The sequence below is a fragment of the Phoca vitulina genome, unplaced genomic scaffold (genome assembly GCF_004348235.1).
Source record: "Phoca vitulina isolate PV1807 unplaced genomic scaffold, GSC_HSeal_1.0 scaffold65, whole genome shotgun sequence".
Lineage (NCBI taxonomy): Eukaryota > Metazoa > Chordata > Mammalia > Carnivora > Phocidae > Phoca > Phoca vitulina.
Genome location: NW_022589768.1, coordinates 2,884,476 through 2,907,893, shown reverse-complemented (window position 1 = coordinate 2,907,893; position 23,418 = coordinate 2,884,476). Strand labels below are relative to the sequence as shown.

The following is a 23,418-nucleotide window of genomic DNA, read 5'->3' as shown; positions in this document are numbered from 1 at the left end:
TAACACACTGATTCTTTTTTCATTTTTTTATGTGTCTTTTCTTGTCTGCTGAGAACTGAAACTCTGTAAGCAGTGAATTGAATGTTTTGATGAAGTTAAGCTCCTTCATATCTGTAGATTTCCCCTGATGATCAAGGTACCAACCATATAGATGAAGTAAGTATAGGTTGATAAGATGTTGTGTTAGAAAGTCCACGCATTTCCAAAGGCCTAAATCATACTTTAATAAATATGTACAAATCTTTAGTATTTTCTTAAAACTCTGCAGGAAGTTAGCATATGGCTTCAGAGTCTGCAGTTTCTAGAATCCAGAGTTTTGATCCCCCCAGAAGTTCATTTGTTGGCAGAGATTATCCATAATTTCTCAAAAGGACAAGTTTCTTAAGGACCGTGAGATACAGACTCCGGCCCCAGAGACGGACCCTGTGTAGGAGGCCAGCTACCTGCTCATCAGCTTCTTCGCTCTCTGGAACTCGAGTGTTCTCCTGTGTTCATTCCCCCTGCCACAGGCTGTCCCCCGTTCTCCTCACTGAGGACAGTGCAGGACACACGTACTAGGAAGCCCTGCCTTCCAGCTCTTCTGTATTGACACTGCACACGTTTCTCCATATCGTGGGCATGTCTCATCCTTGCTTGGAAACTAATGGAGAAGACCCTTTCCGGTGTCGTTAGTTGGCCCTTTTATTTTGGCAGGCTCAGCTTAACGCCTCGGACGCCCTCCTATGCACCTTTTCTTCTTCCGCCCACTGTGCGTGTCCTATTAAAACAGAATGAGGACGCAGCAGTATACCCTGCTTGACCGAACAGGTTTATTTTGGAGCTACTGTTGTATTTTGGGGACGGGGAGGATCTCTCCTCCTTTTTCTCTCATTGGGACCATTTGTGGTTGTTATTTCAGACTCTTCTTACTCCTGAAAGGAGTTTTATCTTAGAGTTTGTTATCCCAAAACTTGTTCTGTTTCTTCTCCTTTATGTGGTTGAAATGATCCTTCGGAAAGTCCGGGGTCCCCGTACATCTGTGCCTGTCCTTCCCTCACTGCCCTCCTGGGAGAGTAATGGGAACCCACATCTCCTCCCCAAATTGCCGGCTCTCCTGCATTATCGTTGGGAGTGGCATTTGTCCTTTGCTTTCTGAGAAGATAAATTTCCCACGTACCACATGAAGCCAGGATCAGCTGTTGGCATTTATCAGCCCGACACTCCAGGCAGACTGTTGAGTCATCCCTGTTGAGTCAGTGCTCCGTGCCCGCTTTCCCATTTCCTTTAGGAAATCACCACCAGGACCCTGCACGTGACCAGGCAGCCCTAGGACAGTCCCTCGAAATATCACTGTGATCCTGTCCTTTTCTCTCCATCCTGGCTCTCTCCACCTGGCCGTCCCACTCCGTTCTGGCATTTGTAGGAAGAGCTACAGATCTCGATCATCAGGGTTATTTGTCCTCTTCTCTCTTAGGAGCAAAGTCAGTCTTTGCCTGGCCTGCTCCTGGTGCACAGTCCACGGTGCTGGGCCTCTGACCCCACCACGTGGCACCTGTGTGTGTGGGTTGGTTAGTGCACGGCCTCTGGTCCATGGCCACTGGCCGGCCTTCTTAATCATTTCTGCGACCTAGCTGGCTGCACACCCTCCACCTTACGAAGAAACTGTGTTTCGATATGGTCTGGAATTGTTCCTCCTGAATTAGCATGAAGTCCTCATCAGTGTGAAGCTGCTTAGAGGTGAGGGCCTCCTCTTACGTCCGTTTTCTCAGTGCTTTGAGAGGTTCTTCGGTAGTGATGGCCACGTTCTAGTACCCAAGGTCAGTACGGCCAGCTGCTGACTTTCTGTATTTTCCTTCTTTCTGAATTACCGCCTTCATCTGGAACAAGAAATGAGGAGCCCTCTATGTTCCCAAGGCCTTTTGCTTCCTTGCCTAGATATTCAGGGATCTTCCAGGCTTTGCTGGCGGATGCTCTAAATTCTCCAGGAATTGGCACGAGTAAAAAGACAAGTTCAAGTCTTTTTTATTTAGCAAAATGAGTGTCCTTAGTCTCTTTTAAAAACTTAATTCTTTCTACACAGACCGTTAAAACAAGAAATCCTTCTGTAAATGGATAGAATTACTTATGATCAGTTTAGGACATTTTGTGGAAAAATAGTCATCTCAGAATCACTGTACCTGGGGAAATGATCCCAAGAAAATGGCCTTCCTCACCTGTAAACTCTGCTTTCTTAAAGGTGTGGTTCTGTTCTCATTTTTTACCCATGAAAGTTGCCTTTAACTTTTTTTTTTTAGATTTTTAAAAAATTTTATTTATTTACTTGAGAGAGAGCATGAGCAGGAGGGGCAGAGGGAGAGGGAGAGAGAGAATCTCAAGTGGACTCCATGCTCAGTGCAGAGCCCGACATTGGACTCAATCCCACAACCCTGAGATCATGACTGGAGCCGAAATCAAGAGTCAGATGCTCAACTGACTGAGCCACCCAGGCGCCTTCGCCTATAACTTTTAACTTGGGACAGTGAAATTTGTTTGTGTTTTTCAGCTGTCTGTCTTTATATTCCCTCTTCTAACCTGGCAGCTTCTTTCATTCTTGGCTCCTCATGGTTTTTATCTTTGGCAACAACTTCACGTATGAAAAATAACTTTTTCTGCTAGCTCTAGAGTTTTAATCACGCATCGGCGACTGCAGTCCTCCCTGTGTTTTTACCCATAGGGACAAATGCTCACATTGTGAGAACATACGTGCCTTAACGTATCAGAAACAGTCTCAATAAGTGTCACTGTTTACTTTTAAAAACCTCTTCCCTTCCAAACACGGGGTTCTTTTTACGTTTCATCAGCATCTCGTAATTCATTTCAACAAAAATGTATGGACGTGTATAGATGCTTACTGTTAAGCATAATTCCTGCTTTGAGAGATGAGTTAGGTGACAAAGCCTAATTATATGAAAGAGAAAGCACAACACGGTTGAATCCAGTGAATAAATACGGTCTTCCAGTGAAATTTTATGAGAAATTGGGATTAGCAAAATTCGAAACAGGGTAGACTTTTTGAAAGGGATAGTTCTTTGAAACGGGCCGTGATGGATGGAATAAGTTGCAGTTAGAGCAGCTAAGTGTGAAATTGGCTCTCTTTATAGCACAGCACTGAAGACCACGATGGGGCTTAGAGAGGACTCGTTCCCACTTGGTTTTATAGGAGCTTCTGCTCAGCATTCCCTCTAACCCTGGATGGTGGGTTGGTTGGAGCCAACTGTGCAACCTTGCATTTACTCACAGGAACTTGTGTCTTGTTGAGCGTGGGTCCTTACCTAGTTATCCTGATTCTGTCCCAGTATTAATTAGCCTTCCAGCCTCCTGTCAACTTTGGATTTGATCATCATGCTTTCTGAACCCGTGGGTTGCTGGTGACCATCGTAAGGACACAGAGCTGCAATCAGGGTGCTGACCCGTCTTGCTGGGGGTGGGGGACAACTTGTTGACATGCACTTCCTGCAGACTCGGGGCTGAGTTCCTCCGTAGAAGAGCCCACATTCCCCGCCGTGTCCACAACACACTGGAGCTCACGTTTGGTGGAGGCCCATCTGCATCCTGTCAACCACATCTGCTTGATTTAGCAGTCTGCTTGCTCTGCAACAAAAGGGAAAGGGGTTAGTGTGACCTGATTTATAAGAATCAGAAGTGCCCACCGATTTCTCGGCATGTGTGTTTTAATTGAAGTTACACCACAAGGGTTACCAGCAATAACAGAAACCACAAGATAAAAGAAAAATCTTCCTCCTTGGAAATCAGCGTGTCGTTTTCCACTTTGTTTTACAATCTTTGTCCATAATAGTACACTTTCCATAGCTGTAACCGTATGGTAGAAGGAGTGTGATGTTTTGCTTTTTACATTTATTTATTTTATAAGCTGCTTCCATTTGGCTATTTAGTATTCACGGATTTCATTTTAACCTCTGCATAACATCCCATCAACTTGTTATGCTATAATTTACTTCCCATCATCCCCAAATTGGAAATTCGCATTGTTTCCTGTTTATTTACTGTAAGAGAAAACATTGCTCTGAACAGCTGCTTCCTATCCTAAATTCTGAAAAAAAAAAAATCATACCTTTAATTGCCAAACTTCCAGCTTGAACGACTGTGGAGTGCACAGACCAGTCTTGCTGCCCTGTTACAGAAGAAGAAAATATATACGAGAGTATATAATGCCATCCAAGAGCAACTTAGGTTCAGATGGTGAAGAGATGGTCTTGATCTCGGGATCCCATAGAAGACTCAGTGGAGCAGGTGATTCTGAACGGGCTTTAACTCATGAAAAGGATGCGACCGTGCAGTGGGACGAGGCGCGCTGGGGTTGGAGGACCGCGCACACGCGGAGTGGGAGGACCTCGGATGCGCGCCGCCGTGGTGAGCACTCCTGCTCGGCTGGACGCTCAGTCTATGTGCTGTCGGGTCTGGCAGTCCTGGAGCTGGACGTCCTGGGTCGCTGCTGCAGCCCCAGAGGGCCTTGAATTTGGGCTGGGGGGTAGTTTATGGTGTAGTCATTCAAAGACCAGCCCTGACCAACCTGTTTCCATCAATTAACTTTTTTTTTTTTATTAAAACATTTTTTTTTATTTGAGAGCACGAGCAGGGGGAAGACGCAGAAGCAGGCTTCCCGCTGAGCAGGGAGCCTGATGTGGGGCTTGATCCCAGGACCCTGGGATCATGACCTGAGCCAAAGGCAGACGCTTAACGACTGAGCCACCCAGGCGCCCCTATTGATTAACCTTTTTGTTGCCATTTTTCCCCTGATGGGTGCTTGCCTCTTGGTGCTTCGCATGCAGTACAGCGGGGCACACGTGATCTTTGGGCGCAGGGACAGGTGACTGAGGTATAATGGAGCAGACGTCGTGTTGAAGGGGAGTTGGAGTATTCGCAGAGGCCAAATGCTCGCAAGGCCTCCTGGGTATGGCTGCCATAACATCTCAGTGAGAGCGGTGGCAGGTTTAGAGGGTCCAGGCATTGGACGCACCTGTCATGAAAGCCACATGTATTTGGAAGGTTCTATTTATAGCTGTTTTCCTCTGTTCGGTGATCCATCACTGTGCCCCAGTTTTAGGATTTAGTTTTAGTGGAATTAAAATTGCATGGCTCAAAATTACACGATTAATTACATTCAGCCTCCATTGCAGTTATTGATCCGATCCTGCCGGCATGATCCCCGAAGGAAGGGGAGGAGCTGGGGCCTCTCAGCACAGCCGGGGCTCATCCCCGCTGGTCCACCCCTTGCGGTCTCCGCTCCAGTCACTCAGTAGATCTCCCCCCCCACCCCCACCCCGCTGTTTCGTATTTACCTCTGCAAACCACCTAAAGCTTTTCTAGAATGAGCTAGCTGGGTCAAGGTTACGCGTTCACACATGCTGGCTGTTGTACTAGGGTTTTCTCCCCTGCTGGGAATCCCAGGCAGGTACACACGGCTTCTAGGAGACAGACCGTCATTGTGCTTGTCTCAGAGCTTCCAGATCATCCCCAGATGGGTGTGTTCAGTTCTGGGCGCCCCATGCCAAGAGCAGGGTGAGCAGGTCATGGTGGCGCAGATAGGAAAGGGTCAGGATGGAACAGGGAGTGAAGGGCCTGTCACGGAAAGATGGGGGGTATTCGGGGCGGAGAAGAGGACGCCAGATAGCCGTCCTTGAGGAGCTTGCAGGCTGGTCTGTGCCACAGGGATGACACTGTCCTGTGTGATAGAAACTGGAGCTAACAGAAACTAGAGGGGAGCAGATTTGGGGCTGGGGAGTGGCCCAGCGGGGAGAAGGGCCCTGGCATGGCCTGTACCACATGGAGGAGGTGAGCTGGAGCAGGGCCAGCAGAAGCTCTCTCTGGTGGATCTTGCTGACCCTTCCGTTCCCTTCTGACCCTCTCTTCTGTTTCTGTAACACAGACTTCTAGTGTGGACAACGGGCAGGGACGGTGTTTCATCTCAGGCTGGATTTGCACGGTGGGGGTGCCCTGGCTCCGTGGTCAGCGTGGGGCTGGAGGGTGACAGGGTGGGGGGACTGGGCATAGGGACAGTCTCAGCAGCTCAGGCTTGGCCTCCGTGTTGAACGCACACAAATGGTAAACGAATCAGGTCTCCGCAGGGAGAGTTCAGAGAAGCGGAGCCTCAGCGAGTGGTCGTGGGGGGACATCAGTCCCTGAATAGGGCCGGGGTCTGAGGGGGGCGGTGCTGACGCTGGGGAGAGCCGTCAGCGGCATGGGTCAGTAGTTTTGCAGCTACACAGAAATCATGAGAGGATGGGAAAAGGACATTTGCCATCAGAAAGTGACGGTGACAGGTCAACAGAGCAGTTCCACTTGAGCCCAGGCCAGCAGTAGAGCCCAGGTGTTGACCAAGTGAGAATCCGAGCACTCAGGAAACGGAAGGGAGCAGAAAGTGTGGGAGGTGGTGGGGGAGAGTAGGGGGAAGGCTGTGCCGTTCAGCACTAAAAGAATTGTGGTTTGATTTTTCAGCTAAACCTGGAGCTGAGAAAGACCCATTAGAGTTTTCAGGGGTTTTTTATTCCTAAGGCCGCCACATGACGCGATGGGCCTCCTGCCTTTTGTTTGCCTTGGTCCTTCCTGATCCCCACCACCAGGGGGAAATCTGAGTCAGAGAAGTTCACAGTCAGAAGGCTGGCTCTGGGTCCTCAGTTCCTTGTTGGAAGCAAGCAGTTCTGGGTGGGCCAGGCACCCAGGTCATCCCCCCAGCACCCAGGAAGGGAGAGCCGGGGCCCGTGCTGGTGCTCAGAGGAGAGAACCGCCCCGCTCAGCCACAGTGTTGTAAACCTTTAAGGACAAGGTGTTCCCAGATCAGTTACACCCTTAAAACCACTTTTTCTGAGTGGTAGGTGAAGTGGGAGGCTTTAATCAGAGTGCTGGCCCCAGCCGCTTCCTCACAGGTGTGTGTGATGCTGGGTCTCTGTTCTTTGCAGAGTCTGTCCTGCTTACCAGTTGAAAGACTTGTGCCCCGAGGTGCTCCTGCAGGAGCCCCGGGGGAGACCTCTCCCTTCTGAGCATCAGGCAGCCTTGGGCCGAAGGACGGAATACGAGTTTTAGCCAAGAGGATTTGCTGGTGTTCCTGGGATGTGGCGGGAGACATTGTTATCAGACTTGTTAAAGATGCCAAGGACCATCCGTTTTCAGGGAAATAAAATACTTCTGCCACTTACATGTTAGCAGTTTTTAAAAACATGAGCACGCATCTCTATGTGTGTGGTTTTCATTTTTGATATAAAAATGTCACTGTGCCAGTTGCTTGCTTCCTAGGCCCAAGTAGCCTTATGCTATCACCGTCCTGTTAATAACGTCTCATGGTTATTAAGATATTTTAATGTTTACAAAGCCCAATCACACTCACCTCACTGGATTTCGTGCCCAGAGACCGCTCATGGGTGACACTATCAGAAGGTTCTTTGCAAAGTCTCCCCCTTCCCGTGCCGTGTTGGGGGGATTGCCCTTTGGGTCATGCCGCTTGGGCTGGTTTCACCTTTTGTTACCTTTATGTCTCTAATTTTTTATAGTTGTACTTTTAAATACTTAAAAAAAAAAGTGTTCATGCTTTTGTACACCCAGCTGGTTGGTAACAAAGTTACTCACCAGTGGGTTGTTCCGGGGGCGTGAGTAATCAGGTCTTTGTGAGGCTCTAGACGCGGCAGCTCAATGCATTTAAAAGCGGTGTGGCTTTGCAGGTCGGGTCTATGCTGTCTTGTCCAAGAGAGAAGGCCGAGTGCTCCAAGAAGAAATGAAAGAAGGGACAGACATGTTCATCATCAAGGCCGCGCTGCCTGTCGCCGAGAGTTTCGGGTTTGCGGATGAGATCAGGAAGCGGACGAGCGGTCTGGCCAGCCCGCAGCTGGTGTTCAGCCATTGGGAGGTAACAGCCCGCATCCCCTTCCCTGCCCCTCGGGTCCCCACGTGCTGCCTGCCCTCGGCACCAGGCCGCGCAGACAGGGCTTCCCGCGCCAGGTCGCCTTCTTGGGGCTCTCCTCCGCCAGTGGCGCAGCAGAAGGCGTGTGGCTGTTTGTCGTCCAGAGTGAACGATCCTTGGGTCACAGGTGGCCTGTGATACACACACACACACGCACATATTCATTCTTTCTTTTTACTGCATGTAAAATTTAAGACTTAGAACATTCAGGGGCGCCTGGGGGGCTCAGTTGGTTAAGCGACTGCCTTCGGCTCAGGTCATGATCCTGGAGTCCCGGGATCGAGTCCCACATCGGGCTCCCTGCTCAGCGGGGAGTCTGCTTCTCCCTCTGACCCTCCTCCCTCTCATGCTCTCTGTCTCTCATTCTCTCTCGCAAATAAGTAAAATCTTTAAAAAAAAAAAAAAAAAAGACTTAGAACATTCAATCCTGTGTTTCCCTTCAAAGATAGATTTTTTTTTTCTGTGTAGAATGCAACTTTATTTTTTTTTATTTTTTTTTTATTTTTTTTATTATGATCAGTTAGCCAGCAGATAGTCCGTCATAAGTTTTTGTGTGGTGTCAACAGTTCATCAGCTGCATATAACACCAGTGCTCATCCCAACACATGCCCTCCTTAATGCCCATCACCCAGTCACCCCATCCCCCACCCCCTCCCCTCTGTGACCCTCAGTTTGTTTCCCAGAGTCCAGAGTCTCTCATGGTTCGTCTCCCTCTCTGATTTCTTCCCATTCAGTTTTCCCTCCCTTCCCCTGTGGTCCTCCACACTATTATGTTCCACATACGAGTGAAACTATATGATAATTGTCTTTCTCTGCTTGACTTATTTCACTTAGCATAATCCCCTACAGTCCCATCCATGTTGATGTAAAAGTTGGGTATTCATCCTTTCTGATGGCTGAGTAATATTCTGTTGTATATATGGACCACATCTTCTTTATCCATTCATCTGCTGAAGGGCATCTCGGCTCCTTCCACAGTTTGGCTATTGCGGACATTGCTGCTATGAACATTGGGGTGCAGGTGCCCTTTCTTTTCACTACATCTGTGTCTTTGGGGTAAATCCCTAGTAGTGTAATTGCTGGGTCATAGGGTAGCTCTATTTTTAACATCTTGAGGACCCTCCATATTATTTTCCAGAGTGGCTGCACCAGCTTGCATTCCCACCAACAGTGTAAGAGGCTTCCCCTTTCTCCGCATCCTCTCCAACACTTGAAGATAGATTTTTAAAGGAAAATCACAGACATTTTGGAAGTGAAACTCTCAGGAACTTTTCTTCTGGGGGAAAAATACTTGTATTTAGAGGGGACAGGTCTGCTTCCTGCCAGGGACAGCTTTCAATTCCTTTGCGTCACCTCATCTGCAGTCCCCGTTGTGGGGGCTCAGGGTTTCTCTGGCTTTCGCGTGTTGTGGGATGAAGTGGCTCATGAGAACACCTCACTGTCAGTGTAGGTACAGGTAGGTGAAGAGCAAACCTTATCCGTAATCAACACTGCACACGGCGATCGTGAGCACTTTGCTTTTTTCACTTGAGGGGAAGTAGTAACCCGGGGCGGGGGGGGAGGTCAGAGCAGGCTTCCTGAAGCATCCCTGAAGGGGGACCCGTGTAGAGGTGAGACCAGAGGCTCGCGCGGCTGGGAGGAGTGCAGGGGACGAGTGCAGGTCACAGGCCGGGAGCCGCTGTTACGTGTCCAGTCACGGCCTCGGGTCCAGAGTAGAATTTTTTAACTACTGGATGTAAGTAGAAAGGCTGGTGTAAGAAAGCAGTTTCTGTTGTCACTTTACAGGGAATGGAAGTAACTTCACAGCGCCCACTTTTCCCTTGGAGGTTCATGGCTTGGTGGAAGGGGCGTTGGCTCTGGTGTGGGCCACTCCTGGTTTCAGATACCAGCTCCGCCGCTCGCTGGGGCTGAGTGCGCAGCCTGCTGAGTTTGTCCCCCCGAGATAAAGCGTGTGGAGCAGGTGGCCTGGTGGCCGATGCTGTGGGCCGTCGTTGGTGCGCGCTCACCTGGGCTTGCTCTCGGCCCCCGCGGCCCGTCCCCGGCTCTTCCTTCAGCACCGCTCCAGCCAAACCCCCTCCCCTATTTCTCTCACCTCCATCAGCCAGATGGGTCCTGTTTCAACACAGGTCACAAAGGGGAGTGTGGTACGTGAGGGAGAACCTCTTTTTTTTTTTTTTTTAATTAACATATGACGTATTATTTGTCTCAGGGGTACAGGTCTGTGATTCCTCAGTCTTACACAATTCACAGCACTCACCAGAGCACACACCCTCCCCAATGTCCATCACCCAGCCACCCATCCCTCCTAGCCCCCACCACTCCAGCAACCCTCAGTTTGTTCCCTGAGATTAAGAGTCTCTTATGGTTTGTCTCCCTCTCCGCTTTTGTCTTATTTCATTTTTTCCTCCCTTCTCCTATGATCTGCTGTCCTGTTTCTCAAATTCCTGATATCAATGAGATCATATGATACTTCTTTCTCTGTTTGACTTATTTCGCTCAGCATAATACCCTCCAGTTCCATCCACATTGTTGCAAATGGCAAGATTTCATTTTTTTGATGGCTGCATAATATTCCATTGTATATATACACCACATCTTCTTTATCCATTCATCTGTTGATGGACATCTTGGCTCTTTCCATAGTTTGGCTATTGTGGACATTGCTGCTGTAAACATCGGGGTGCACGTACCCCTTCAGATCCCTACATCTGTGTCTTTGGGGTAAATACCCAGTAGTGCAATTGCTGGATCATAGGGTAGCTCTATTTTCAACTTTTTGAGGAACCTCCGTACTGTTTTTCAGAGTGGCTGCACCAGCTTGCATTCCCACCAACAGTGTAGGAGGGTTCCCCTTGGGAGAACCTCCTTTTTAAAATGAATTTTATAGTCACGTCAATCAGCAGAGTAAAGAAAGGTGACACTTGAGAGAAACAGACTTGATGGGGCAGATTGTAGTCGGGCAGTTCCAGTCACCTGAATTGAGACAAGTGAAGCTGCTAATCCAGACTCACATGTGTGAGTCTGCTTCTCCTTAAAAGAACTCACATTCTTAAAGCTCAATGGAACCACAGTTACTGTTGTTCTCACTTATGTTCCTTTTTTTTTTTTTTTTTTTGTCAATACAATCTCCATCCTAACAGAGATTTACTGTGAAATTTTTCTTGCGTTTTGTATCTTTGTCTAGAAACTAAATGAAGTTTTGGTGGTTTTATTGGTTTATATCTGAATAGATGTCATTGCTACATTTCATTATGTAGAAAACAGGAGCTCTAAAACATTTACCTTAATTGGCTCATTTCCGAATGGAAGTGGGTAGTAATTTCCCCCTTATCCACACTTTGACCTTTTCGGTTTCGGATTTTGGCACTCAGCTTGTGCATAAGAACACATACCAGTGAGAAATAGAAGGAGTGGATTTATCAAAGCAGCTTCTGAGGAACCACGTCTGTAGTGTAAATACGTTTTCATGATGTTCTTAATGAAACACATCACGACAGTCCTCTGCCACGTGGTTTAGGGACCAGACGTGTGATTACAGGGCAGTGCGGCTAAACGATACTTAGAACCGAGGAGGGATTCATCCCACTTTGAAGCAGTGACACTTTTTTCATCAGTGCCGCCATTGTGGAAACTGCTTCTAGAACCTGCGGCTCACACTCCAGAGCATCTTAGGGATGATGAGTCGTCCATCGCGGGACGATGGCCTTGACCCGCGCTGTTGACAGGACCGGGTTATCCTGTGTTTGATCAGAACAGAGAGTGTAGTTAGTGATCCCTGGGGTTCTCTGCACATAAGATCCAAAGCAGGTATTCACAGCGGGTGTAATGGCATCGTGATTGGAGGAATTGTATGTTTGAATTCGTATAGTCTATTGTTTGTGAGAATACACCATCACCTTACAGTCGGACTTAACCCTGACAGTGGATTTATAAAATGCATTTTAAAAAAATCTGTCAAGTTTTCATTATTTCCTAATTGCAAATAGGCAGGTAGGCTGTTCTGTGAAAAGGATCTCGGAGTAGAGTGGCTCAGATAAGGCAGAGTTTCTCTTTTGCATCTGGGGCGGCAGCCAGGGATGGTAGGGGCTCACGGGCAGGAGCCCGGGGTCCTCTGGTTTGTTGCCTTTCTCAGCACTTGGCTTCTGCCCCACACCGTACCCCTGTATCCCAGCATTGCAGCCACGAAGAGGGAGGCATGCTCCCTCCCTGCAGGGACACAAATGGGGTTTTGCACATGTCCCATTGCCCGTAACCAATCTGTGGTCACATTCGATCATGCCCTCCTAACAAGGAGGTTGGGAAAGGTCGTCTTTGACTAGATCAGGAGTCAGCAAAGTATGGCCCATGACCTGCTTTGGTAAATAAAATCCACTGGCATGTAGCCGTACTTGCTCGTGTACATGTTTCCTGCGGCAGCTTTCACGCAGAGCAGAGTGGTTGCCCCAGGGACCATGCGGCCTGCCGTCTGAACTCTTTTCTCTCTGGCTCTTCACAGAAGTGAGCCCCCTCGCCCCGAGCCTAAGGATGCCCTCCCGAAACACCTATCAGCCAGTGCCATCCGAGAATGGGTATTTAGGAACAGCTAGTGTAACAACATCAAGTTTTTACCGAATGGGCAATTTTTGTTAATGTGAAAAACCACGATGGTTTTTTTCAGTCTCCTTTCTCAATTAAAAAAAAAAAAAAAAAAGGCCAGAAATCTTACATACTTAATAATAGTGGTTTTTTAAAAAAATTACTTTCTGGCTTCGTTAGTTTGTTATTAACAGTCCGTCTCTTAATAACTTTAAAGAAGAACATAGTCAAGAATTTGGTGCCGTCCTCTGTCATCCCCCTGCCACCTGTCCTGATCCTCTTCCCAAAAGCGTCACATCTTTGAAAGTCTTGAAAACGATGTTATAATTAAATGTCATTGATCTGATCGTTTCTGGCTGTCTTGGTTTCCCCCCATAGCTAGGTTTAGAAATAACGCAGTTGTTGAGTTCTGGCTTCTCACTCCAAGGCACTTTCTTTCATTTGTGTTCTATCACACCATATAATTTACAATCAAGAGCTTTTGAGAGAAAGTGCTTCAAAAAATAGAGGAGATAAGATTACAGGCATTTTCCACGAGGAAACCTTTGAAGTCAGCAATCCCATAATTTCTCTTTCTATGTTTTGCCCCTTCTATGAAAAAGGAAGAAAAGGAGCTAATAACAGGCACAGAAAGAAAAATATCCCAGCCAGTGCTGGGGTACATGCGTGTCAGCGCGAGCTCGGGATTGGCTGCGTGACCCTGAGGCCACCCCGCGGGGCGGACCAGGGTTCACCCGCGGTGAGGAGCACTCTGTTAGGATCACAGTAGCGCCCAGCAAGTGTTTCCCACCTGCCGGCCGTAATCCTGGTGGTGGCTGGGCACGGGACTGACAGGGAGCTCCCCAGGCTCTTTCCTTCTGGGCCCTTTTTCCCTTTTCTTTCTTCTTCTTCTTCTTGGGTGCCTGCCTTCCCATGAACTCGAAAGTCCATTCCCTTCAGGCTGTGGGATCGCAAAAAACCATTCTCACCGTGGGCAGATGAATTCTGGGTAAACCGGTCCAAAAACAGCATCTTTTCTTCCGAACTGATGCCTCGAGGAGGCTGTTCTGTAGGGCCCAGCACAGGGTGGGCACCTGAGCCCACGGGAGGGGTGGTCTGGAACAGGTCTCCAGAGGAGGCCTCCAGCAGACAGAGGTGAGTGCAGGAGGCCTTGGAGTCTTGGCCAGCAAGCTGAGCAAACCTCAGAAGGCCATGCCTGAGGCCCACACAAAATGAGATCTTTTGAAACTTCTGGTCTTACATTGTTGAAACAAGGACTCTGGTCTGAAGTTGGCCAGTCTGAGTCTAGTGTGTCTAGACTCAGTAGCTCATTTCTTGCTATTTATAAAATTTGTCACTTTTTTAGCAGGATTAACCACTTACTCGCCACTGCCCCTCAGACCTGCTAAGAACATATAGCTTCTTTACATTCTGTGATGGGTTTATTGTCCAGCTGGAGAGGGGAGGGCGCCAGTAACCAGCTTAAAACTAGTCTCCTGCAGTGTAGACAGTCTTTGTGGATGGCTGCCCAGGTGACTGTTCCATTTCCCAGCTGCCTCCCCTTGCCCGTGAGGAGGGGGCTTGTGTGGCTGTGGGGTGGGGAGGGAGGAGGGGGCCTCCTATCTGCAGGGCCCTCTCCATCCTCCCTTGCCTTTTGGAGACATGTCTAGCAAGAAGTTGCTGCAGCCAAGGTTGAAGAGGTTGTTGCCTGTGTTCTCCTCTAGGATTTTGATGGACTCCTGTCTCACATTTAGGTCTTTCCTCCATTTTGAGTCTGTTTTTGTGTGTGGTGTAAGGAAATGGTCCAGTTTCATTCTTCTGCATGTGGCTGTCCAATTTTCGCAACACCATTTGTTGAAGAGACTGTCTTTTTTCCACTGGACATTCTTTCCTGCTTTGTCAAAGATTAGTTGACCACAGAGTTGAGGGTCCATTTCTGGGCTCTCTGTTCTGTTCCACTGATCCATGTGTCTGTGCCAGTCCCATCCTGTCTTGACGATTACAGCTTTGTAATAGAGCTGGAAGTCCGGAATTGTGATGCCACCAGCTTTGCTTTTCTTTTTCAGTATTTCTCTGGCTATTCGGGGTCTTTTCTGGTTACATACAAATTTTAGGATGATTTGTTCCAGCTCCGTGAAAGTTGTCGATGGTATTTTAATAGGAATTGCATGGAATGTGTAGATTGTTCTGGGTAGCATAGACATTTTCACAATATTTGTTCTTCCAATCCATGAGCATGGAATGTTTTTTCATCTCTTTGTGTCTTCCTCCATTTCTTTTGTAAGTGTTCTGTAGTTTCTAGAGTCTTGGCCAGCAAGCTGAGCAAACCTCAGAAGGCCATGTCCGAGGCCCACACAAAATGAAATCTTTTGGTACAATTGTAAATGGAAGAGCAACTATTTTAAAATATATTTTTCTTTCATTTGTGTATTTTAAATTGAAAAGTGTAGGATTTGAGGCCACTTAATAAATACCACCCCCTCCTTCCCCTAATTGAGAAACGAGAGAAAACAACAAAAAGAATCAGGCACATCAATGTCAGACTCTCACCTTCATTGCTGGTGAAGCTGACTGTGGAGAATGTGGTGTTGAGCGCGGGTGGTTCTGAGCGCCGGGTACATGCTCCAGAAGGAGACCTGCTGGACTGGCAGGAGCCCTGGGCGGGTGGCCGCTGTCAAGGGCACAAAGGGACAGGGCAGGCCGTGTGCCTCCGGGGGCAGCTTCTGGTGGAGGGGGAGGAAGAGGCCATGCTCCCCAAGTCTCTTTCCACCTCTCACACTTACCAGTCAGATTCTGGGCTGAGGAGGCAGAGAGAGGCTACGAGTGTTGGGCTCGTGGAGCTTTCTCTGCCTGAGGGAAACCATCGGGAGTGGAAACCGTCCCCCCACCCTTCTGTCCTGTCCTGGAAGTCAGTCCCTTGGACGTGGACCTCAGGAAAGGTGTCCGTGTCCAAGGTCAGCACTTTCGTGGGCATCATGACCTGGCTGCTGGTCATCACAGAGCGATGGAGCCCCCTCCACCTCGGCTGCTTTCCCCCCCAGCGGCAGCCTCAGAGAGAAAGTGTCCTCAGCGTGCCCGCCCCCAGACCTGTCTTCCTCGCTGGCGGGGTGGTGAACAGCCGTGGGCCCAGAGGAAAGAGGGAGGGAGCTGCCTGTGTCTGCCTCTCGTCCGGGGAAGATATGTGAGCCGCGCGGTCCGGCCTACCAGGCACAGCACTGAGTTTTGGAGCAAAAGGCTGAGTCGTCAAGAAGGGCTTACGTGTGTCGGGCTTTGCTGGGACAAAGGCAAAACTGGTGAAAAGACCCCAGTACCCAGATACATCCTCGTGAAAGGGATTTTTTATGACATTATTCAAAACGAAGAGTTTCCCTTGTTCCTTAGTGTGAAGTGACGGCTCTGGGGTGTGTGTGTTCCCGGCTCTGCCGATCCCACTTCCCTTCGTTCCCACCTCCTGCGAGTCTTCATTCTTGTTACCATTTGTAGCAAGCTGTTCATTGCTTCACTGTTACCCTTCAGCTAAGACTGGTAGACCGTCTGAAATGAAAGTACAGTTGCCTGACCCAGCATGTTCTGTCCCCTTCTCTTCCAAGGTCATTCCCAGCGACCCCTTCTGGGTGCCGACCACCGAGGAAGAGTACTTGCACTTCGGCGAAAAGGCTGATTCCGAGAACCAGGCCCGGAAGTACATGAACGCGGTGCGCAAGAGGAAGGGTCTGTACGTGGAGGAGAAGATCGTGGAGCACGCAGAGAAGCAGAGAACCCTCAGCAAGAATAAGTAACTTCCACTGCCGGCGCGCTCTTGTCTTCCTACGCCAGGGCTTGATCCTGGAGAGACGCCTCCATGCCGCCTTCTCTCTGCGCGTTCACTTTCAATAAAGCTGATCCTTACAAATATTTTGAAGAGGGTGTCAGAGAACATGTTTCCAAAGTGGTTTTTTGATTGATTCTGGTATGCGGGGAGACGTTACAAACGACGCAGCAGCGACTTGTCCCCACCCCGTGTGTGACCCCCTGGCAGTGAGCTGGGTGCCTGGCCGGGGCAGCGACCCCCACGCTGAGCAGCCACACCTCTGCCCGGCGTCACGCTGCTGACCGGATTCTCCACGTGAACGTAGCTCACGGTTCATGCCCGCATCACGGCGTGGAATCCTTCCATCACTTGGAGGAGACCACGTGCTCGAGAGACCACCTACCTTTTGGCTGGTTGACCCGGGCACGGTCACAGGGACCTTCTTCCGGGTGTTCTGTGTGGCCAAACAGTGTCCTGTCCGAGTGCTGCTGGCCTCACCCTCTGTCTCACATCCCCTCCTGAATCACATTGCCCGTGTTCAACTAGGTGTTAAGGACAGTTATGCCCTATACCTTTGCTTTAGAAGAAAAAAATAATTTCTGTAATTTCCTTGGCTGCTTCCTCTTAGTCTTAAAGGATATTAGCCCATGTGACGAGATCATTGCCTTTATTGCAAATATTTTTCTTAAATCTCCTCGGCTGCGTCCTTCAGGGAGCTCTCCATATAAGGAGCAAATGCGATTCAGCCAAAAATAGATTTTGTAATTTTTGATGTTGCACTAATAATTTTTATAGCCACTTAAAGGAAAGATTCTTTTTCAAAACACATAAAATGATCAGGCCAGACTTTGTTTTCGAAATGCCATGTTTTTTTTTTCCCCCCTAATAAACTAGGTCAATAAACTAGGTCTTAATACTAGTTACAGATTTTATCTCTAAAGGTCAGGCGCTGGACTGGCTGGGCGAGTCTGAGTCCGACTGACCCGGACGTTGAAGAAAATGTGACCAGGTAATTGACTATCTGTTTAAGCTTAAGAAGTACCGATGTTTGAACTTAGGAGAGTTACTCCACGTACTGGCTTATCTTGAAAACTTTGATAGCGCAGGAAAAGCTGACACGTCGATTTATAGCATTTGTAAATAACATCCTTCACGATGCCAGATGTGCTGTAAAGAGTATTCTTAGACCCTACCCTTTATCAGCACCCGCTGCGTGTAATAGAAGAGGCACGACCCGGGAGACTTGGAGCTCCTTCTGCAGTTCTGTCGGCCCCGCCAGATGTGCGGGTGTGGGGGCCGAGGGCGCCGGGCTGACAGATCGCCTCCTTTCTCCGTGTTTGAGGGAGACGGTCATGAGCAGTAAAGTCACCGGGGAGAGGCTGGCCAAGGGATAAGCTAAGCCGCCGTGTGAGTCATCTGCCCCCCCACCCCTCCCCCGTCGATTCATGGTGGGACCCCCGTCACTGAAACCCCGTCTGGCTGTGTCCGTGTCCCAGCGCCTTGCCCACACCCTGCCTCGGTGGGAGTTCGCCCGTTCTGTTCGCTCTCGCGGACGCACTGGTTTCTCGCCCTCATTTGTAGATGGGCCTCGGCAGCCGTGAGGACGGCTGGGGGGTGGGGAGCCACAGAACCAGGACCCTCACTCCTGGAGGTCCAGGGGCAGCCGTCCTTTTGCTCAGGCGACGTCAGCATAGTGCCTTTTCCCCGCCAACCCCGGAGCCCCGGCGGGCCAGGGGAGAGAGGCGGGGAAGGGACATGCTTCTTGGGTCAGGGTTTTCATAGAGCTGAAGCAACATACCCAGATCCCATTATGGTCCTTGGGACACTGTATAAACACACACACAGATATATGTATGTGTATGTGTATGTGTGTGTGTGTGTGTGTAGAGAAGAGTGCACACCCATGCACGCACGCACACGCACACACAGAATTACTTGAATCTCACACATGTTGGATGGAGTAGGAATAAGGAAATCCAGTAGGGCCTGGGAAGAGCAAAGTGCACAGCCCATGGTCCCATTCCTCACTCGGGTACGCCCCTTGGTCAGCCCTGTCCCCAGGGCATCAAACTGGCTCCAGGGATTGTTGCCTGATGTGAGTTGGGATCATCAGTAGAAGCTGAAGCCTCAGTGTGGCAGAGGGAAGGACTCGGGGCATCTTTATGTTTATGACATTTATATTCTGTGTCTCCAACCTAGTAGGGAAAGCTACTAACAGTGTCCAAGTTTCAAAATCATATAATGGCTCAGTTTATGGCTTTTAAGTTTAGAAAAATAACTGATTTCAGAAATGAGGTGAACTTGTGCACTTGGAACTGAGCATAGGGACCTGAATGGGGAATATTCCTCCTCTCCTGTCTTACAACAAACAAGGCTCACGGCCACAGGCAGCTCGTCCCAGAGCCAGAGCCCTCCAGGGGAATAGATGATTGAATCTGGGAATGAGAAGGTGTTCCATTGTGAAGCAGTCAAATTAACCCCATTTTTTTTTTAAAGCAAAGAGCATTTTAAATTTTCTAAGCCAGGCCCCCCCCCCAAAAAAAGATAAGATTAATGATAAAAGCCAAGAATTTAGATCAGATCCTAAAAGCAAGATTATGAAGGCCAATCAAAGCATGGGAACCAGAGCAGGGGGGCACCGAGCCTTTGTTTTGATCCTGTTCCGCACCCAGAGCCTACAGCACTGAGCATCTCTTGGTGACCCGGGAAGGAGATGGGAAGGCGCCCCCCTGCCGTGTCTCTGCCTTCCCAGCGGAGCCCCGTGCTGCAGACTCCAGAGAGGCAGAGTAGCTCCTACCAGAGGAGCTGGGCGGTGGGGGGGCGAGGGCTTCCGCAGAAGGGAGGAAATGAAGGGTCCAGGCCTCTCCCTACTTGGGTACTCCTGGCCTGGGGCTGGAAGGAGGCTTGATTGTGAGGAGGGGATGGAGTTTCTTCCAACCCACACGTCCCCATCCTCTGGGCCTGGCATTCCTAAGGAAATTCCAGAGGGCCAGGCGGTCATATTCCACCCAAGTCCCTCCCCGGGCTCACCTACCTCAACCCCTCAAGGTGCAAGCTTTTGGTTCGGGGATTACTTCATTAGCCTGTTGGCTTTGCATATCTCTGCCAGGTCTCTGGGTCTGGCTGAGATGATCTTCCACCTTATAATAGAGAAGTTCTTAAGTCTGAAAAAAATAATAAAGTTAAAAATAGAGATACAAAGAAAAAAAATCATGCTCTCTTTTCAGTGATTAGTTGTAGAAAATTTATAGGCTGAGTTTATGATGTAATAAAATCCTAATGATCATTTCAAAAAAAAAAATTCGTAAGTCTTTCCACATGTGTACGTTGTTATTTTAGGATTGGGACATGAAAGGTCACAGGATAGAACCAACCAAAAAGTTTGTTTGATTTGAGAAAGAGCATCCACATTCACTCTGGACAGAACACTGCTGGACGGAGGAAGGAGCTCTGGGCCTTTCAGGCCCAGCAGGAGCAAAGAAAGGGAGGAACCAGCCGGGGGATCTGGGGCACTTATAAATGTGCTTTTAAGGAGCGAGGGTTGGATCACGCTGGACAGAGTTGTTTGAACATCAGATTTAGATGTTTCTTTTTTTATTTGCCCTAATTCTAGGAAAAAAAAAAAAGTGACCTTATAAGAGGTCCAGTTAAGAATGTTTACTCCCCTTTTATTTTAATTTTTTAAGTATATCTAGAAAATTCAGAGCTAGGGACTTTTTCTGTTCTGCCCATCACATGAGATCCCTGACAATGTGCACACTTTTCATTTTATATGCTACCTTTTCCAAAGTCGTTTTCTTTTATGAAAACAACTTCACGTTTTGAGAATGTCACCTGGAGATGAATTCATTTGGCTGTTTGCAGCAGCTTTGGGGTGCTTTTAAAATTGCCACCCCCCGTCCCCACTCAGCCCTTCCAGATAAATAGCGTTTAGCATTTGGAATGGAGTTGGATACAGAAAATGTGGTGGTTACTGGTCAAATATTTCTCCGAACCCGGCAGAAGCACCCTGACATCTGAGACTGTCCCCGGCCTTCTCTCTTTAAGAGCTGGTTCCAGTCCCCCAGAAAAGGTGGCTATTGCTGAGGTCACGTGCACAGAGCCTTCCTCACGGAGCCCTTGTCCGCCCTGCCCAAGGGGAGCCCTGCGCCGATGGCCCTGCTCACCAGCAGCTTCCCCCTGGCCAACACTGCAGGGGGTCCTGGGGGTCTCGCTCAGGCCCAGAGTCAGACCCACGTTCTCTGGGGCCCCAGGCCCCTGCCCACCGCCGCTGCCACCATTCACGGGGCCACGCTCCTGCCGGACTCATAGAGCTGGATTTTCTTTCTTTTCTGTCTTTCCCTCTTTGTGTCATCCTGTTGATGACAGGTCTGAAAGCAGTGGGCCTTTATGTCCCGGGGTTTTATGGAGTCTTGAGTAAATCAGCTCCCTGGCACCCAGCTCGCTGCAGGACCAGGCGGGTGTCCCTGAGGCCTGGCTTTGGGCTGGGTTCAAATGGCCGTCACCAGTGGACTCAAAATTATTACCTCCTCCTGTTACTCAACCAATCGTGTTTGCTGCCTTCTTTTTATATGTTTCTCCACCAGAACGTCCCTTAGAATCCCCTACAAATAGCCGGGTCTGCCTCCTTCTCATACCCCGAGCTTCTGAGGAGACCCCCCCCCACCAGCGCCATTACGTGGGGGACGACGTGGTGATGGCGGCTTGCATGGAGTCCGCGCACAGCCGGCAGCCGGGTGAGGCTTGAAGACGGGGCGCCAGAGGGAAACGGCCCCCCCGGCCGCTGCGGTCTGACCCGGACAAGCAGCTTTGAGAAGAGGCCGTGCCCAGTTTGGGAATCCGCACTAGAAGGTACAGTGGGCATACATGTAGCCCGGGCATCTTTCTAGAAACTTCTCCCACAGAAACATCCACACGAGGCTGTGTGTAACAGCCCCCAAAGGGAGGAATCCCAGCGTCCATGGTGAAGACCTGCTTACATCAGCGGTGGCTCCAGAGACCAGCGGGGTCACCGACAGCCACCCCTGGACGTTTGAAGACCTTTAAGGGCATGAAATCCCAAGATTCTCTACTTTGCCTGAATCCACTTTTATCACGTATTTATGATGTTCGTGTACATCGTTAGCGCTCCGAAAAAACCTGGAGACCCAGCGACAGACCTGCCAGGCTCCTCCCTCGGTGGCCCTCATTACAGAGGGCCTTTTCTTTCTGCGCTGTGATTTTCTATCAAGGTTTTCTGCAAATCCAACAGGTATTCCTTTGATGCTCAGAAAAAGGTAATTCCAGGAGCTGAAACAGCTTCTTCGGTCATCCTGGCCGGTCGCTCGGGGCACCGTGGCCTGGTTGCCGGGGGCTTGAGTGGCTCGGTGTCCACAGTGAAGTGGGAGTGTTGGGGAGGGACGTGGTTGGTGCTGCACGGAGCATCTCACAGGCCGAGTCGAACGCACTAGATCGGCTGTGACCTCAGGCGGGGTCAGTCTGATGCCGGGTCACCCCACAGGGCAGCCCCGGGGCCCGTGCGCCCCCCCCCCCCCCCCGCCCCCTACAGCATCTGTTAAGGGAAAGGGCCGGGATGCACCTGTCCGGGGAGCGGGCCGTTCCTAGCCCCGTGTCTGCACTCGCAGGTCAAGGACATAGGGTCTCTCGGGAATTTGAACAGGGACTCTGGAGATTGGAGCCAGCTGGGAGAGGCACGGAGGGGAAGACAGGAGCCCTTGAGAGTCCGTGGGAGGTGGAGGGGCTGGGAAGTCACCAGAGCTCTGTGCCCAACTTCTGAGGCGGGGTCCTCGAGCCTCCTGGGACCCTGACCACATTTCGGTTCTGCCTCCTGGCGACCTGGCCAGGCGACACACCTGGTCCTGAGGCCTGGTCGCTCGAGGCCTGGCTACATAGCCTCGGTCCTGTCCTGCTTCCCAGGTGTACCTCTCCTCTGTAGGGAAACCTAAGGGCACGGTCTGCTCAGCCTAAAATGCGCACGCGTGGAGTCCCCCCAGCCCTGGGGTCTTCTGACCTCCTTTTAACCAGAGCGCTCTCTCCAGAAGAAACCCAGTGTGCAAGTTCCAGTGTGAAAGCAGTCGGATGGCAGGCAGGAGGGAGGAAGAGAGGCCCCCGACCTGACCCCAAGAGCACGCTGCAGCTCCTGGCAGACTCCACGCAACTCTGAGGGGTCAGCAGAGCACATCTGAGAACCCACAGCTGTAGATCCCGCTCGGGCGGCACGCCCCGTGTCCCCCCTGCACACCCCAGCCCCTTTGCTGGCTTCCCAGAATTGCACACGTGCACACCATATCCAGGTCCCCCGCCCCCAGCCGGCTGCTGACTCGTCACCAAGCTCCCAGCATCTGCAAACAGGGGGGTAACTGAGGTGACTTAGATGCACATGTCCCAGCCCCCAAGATTCCTGTTCTAGAAGGAGGGTCTGGGCAGACACTTTACTTCGGTAACGAAGGCCTGGAGCAGGCCCTGGACCAGCAGCAGCCTCACCTGGGAACGAGTGAGAAATGCGAATTCACAGGCCCACCCGAGACCTACCAAATCAGAACCTGGGGGTGGCCCCGTTTGTCTTTCTAGCGCTTCTCACGCACTCTGTGGCTTGAGGACCACTGGCCCAGACCGTGGCAAGGAAAGGAGCAGCTTTGAGTCCACCCGGGATCTGCTCTTCGGATGTGTCTCCTGGACCAGCCTCCCACGACCCCACTGCAGGTTGTGAGTAAACCCGGAAGAAGCTGCCTTGCTAGATCTCCCAGGCCCTGGGGGGAGAGGGCAGTGTGCCCCCGTCCCTCCTGGTGCGAAGGGCATTGTGGGAGGGAGTGAATCCCCTGCTGCCCAGAACGCCCTCAGGCTCAGCACCCTGGGCTCTAGGGTCACGGCTTCATTTCCATACCGTGGACACCCCACCTTGGAGATGGTCCCAGGGAACTTCAAGGAAAAATCGGGGGCCCCTTTCCAAGAGCCAAGAGTCTTAGGCAAGCAGAGGGATTGGGGTCCTTCTGTTCCTCCGCAGTGGTCTGGCCTGGTGCAGCTCCCCTTGTATATAAATGGTACATTTTCCAAATCTTACAGGCTCTGGGACACACACACACACACTGATTACTAATTCTTTCACTGGATGCAGTGACCCTTGGTCACCTTCCCTCTGGGTTTT

The 23,418-nt window shown here is 50.2% G+C and overlaps 1 protein-coding gene across 3 annotated transcripts in view; it reads left to right on the top strand.

The window, feature by feature from the left end:
- Positions 1–16,838, top strand: part of EFL1 (elongation factor like GTPase 1) — a 135,766-nt gene extending 118,928 nt beyond the window's left edge. For 2 of the 3 annotated variants that reach the window (XM_032391840.1, XM_032391839.1), the window contains 2 exons: positions 7,692–7,876; positions 16,075–16,836. In XM_032391840.1, the coding sequence (XP_032247731.1) occupies positions 7,692–7,876; positions 16,075–16,263 (374 nt within the window). In that variant the 3' untranslated portion in view covers positions 16,264–16,836. Of the gene's footprint in view, positions 1–7,691; positions 7,877–16,074 lie in introns of all 3 variants that reach the window. The other variant, XM_032391841.1, reaches the window with a different exon arrangement.
- Positions 16,839–23,418: the final 6,580 nt, after the last annotated feature.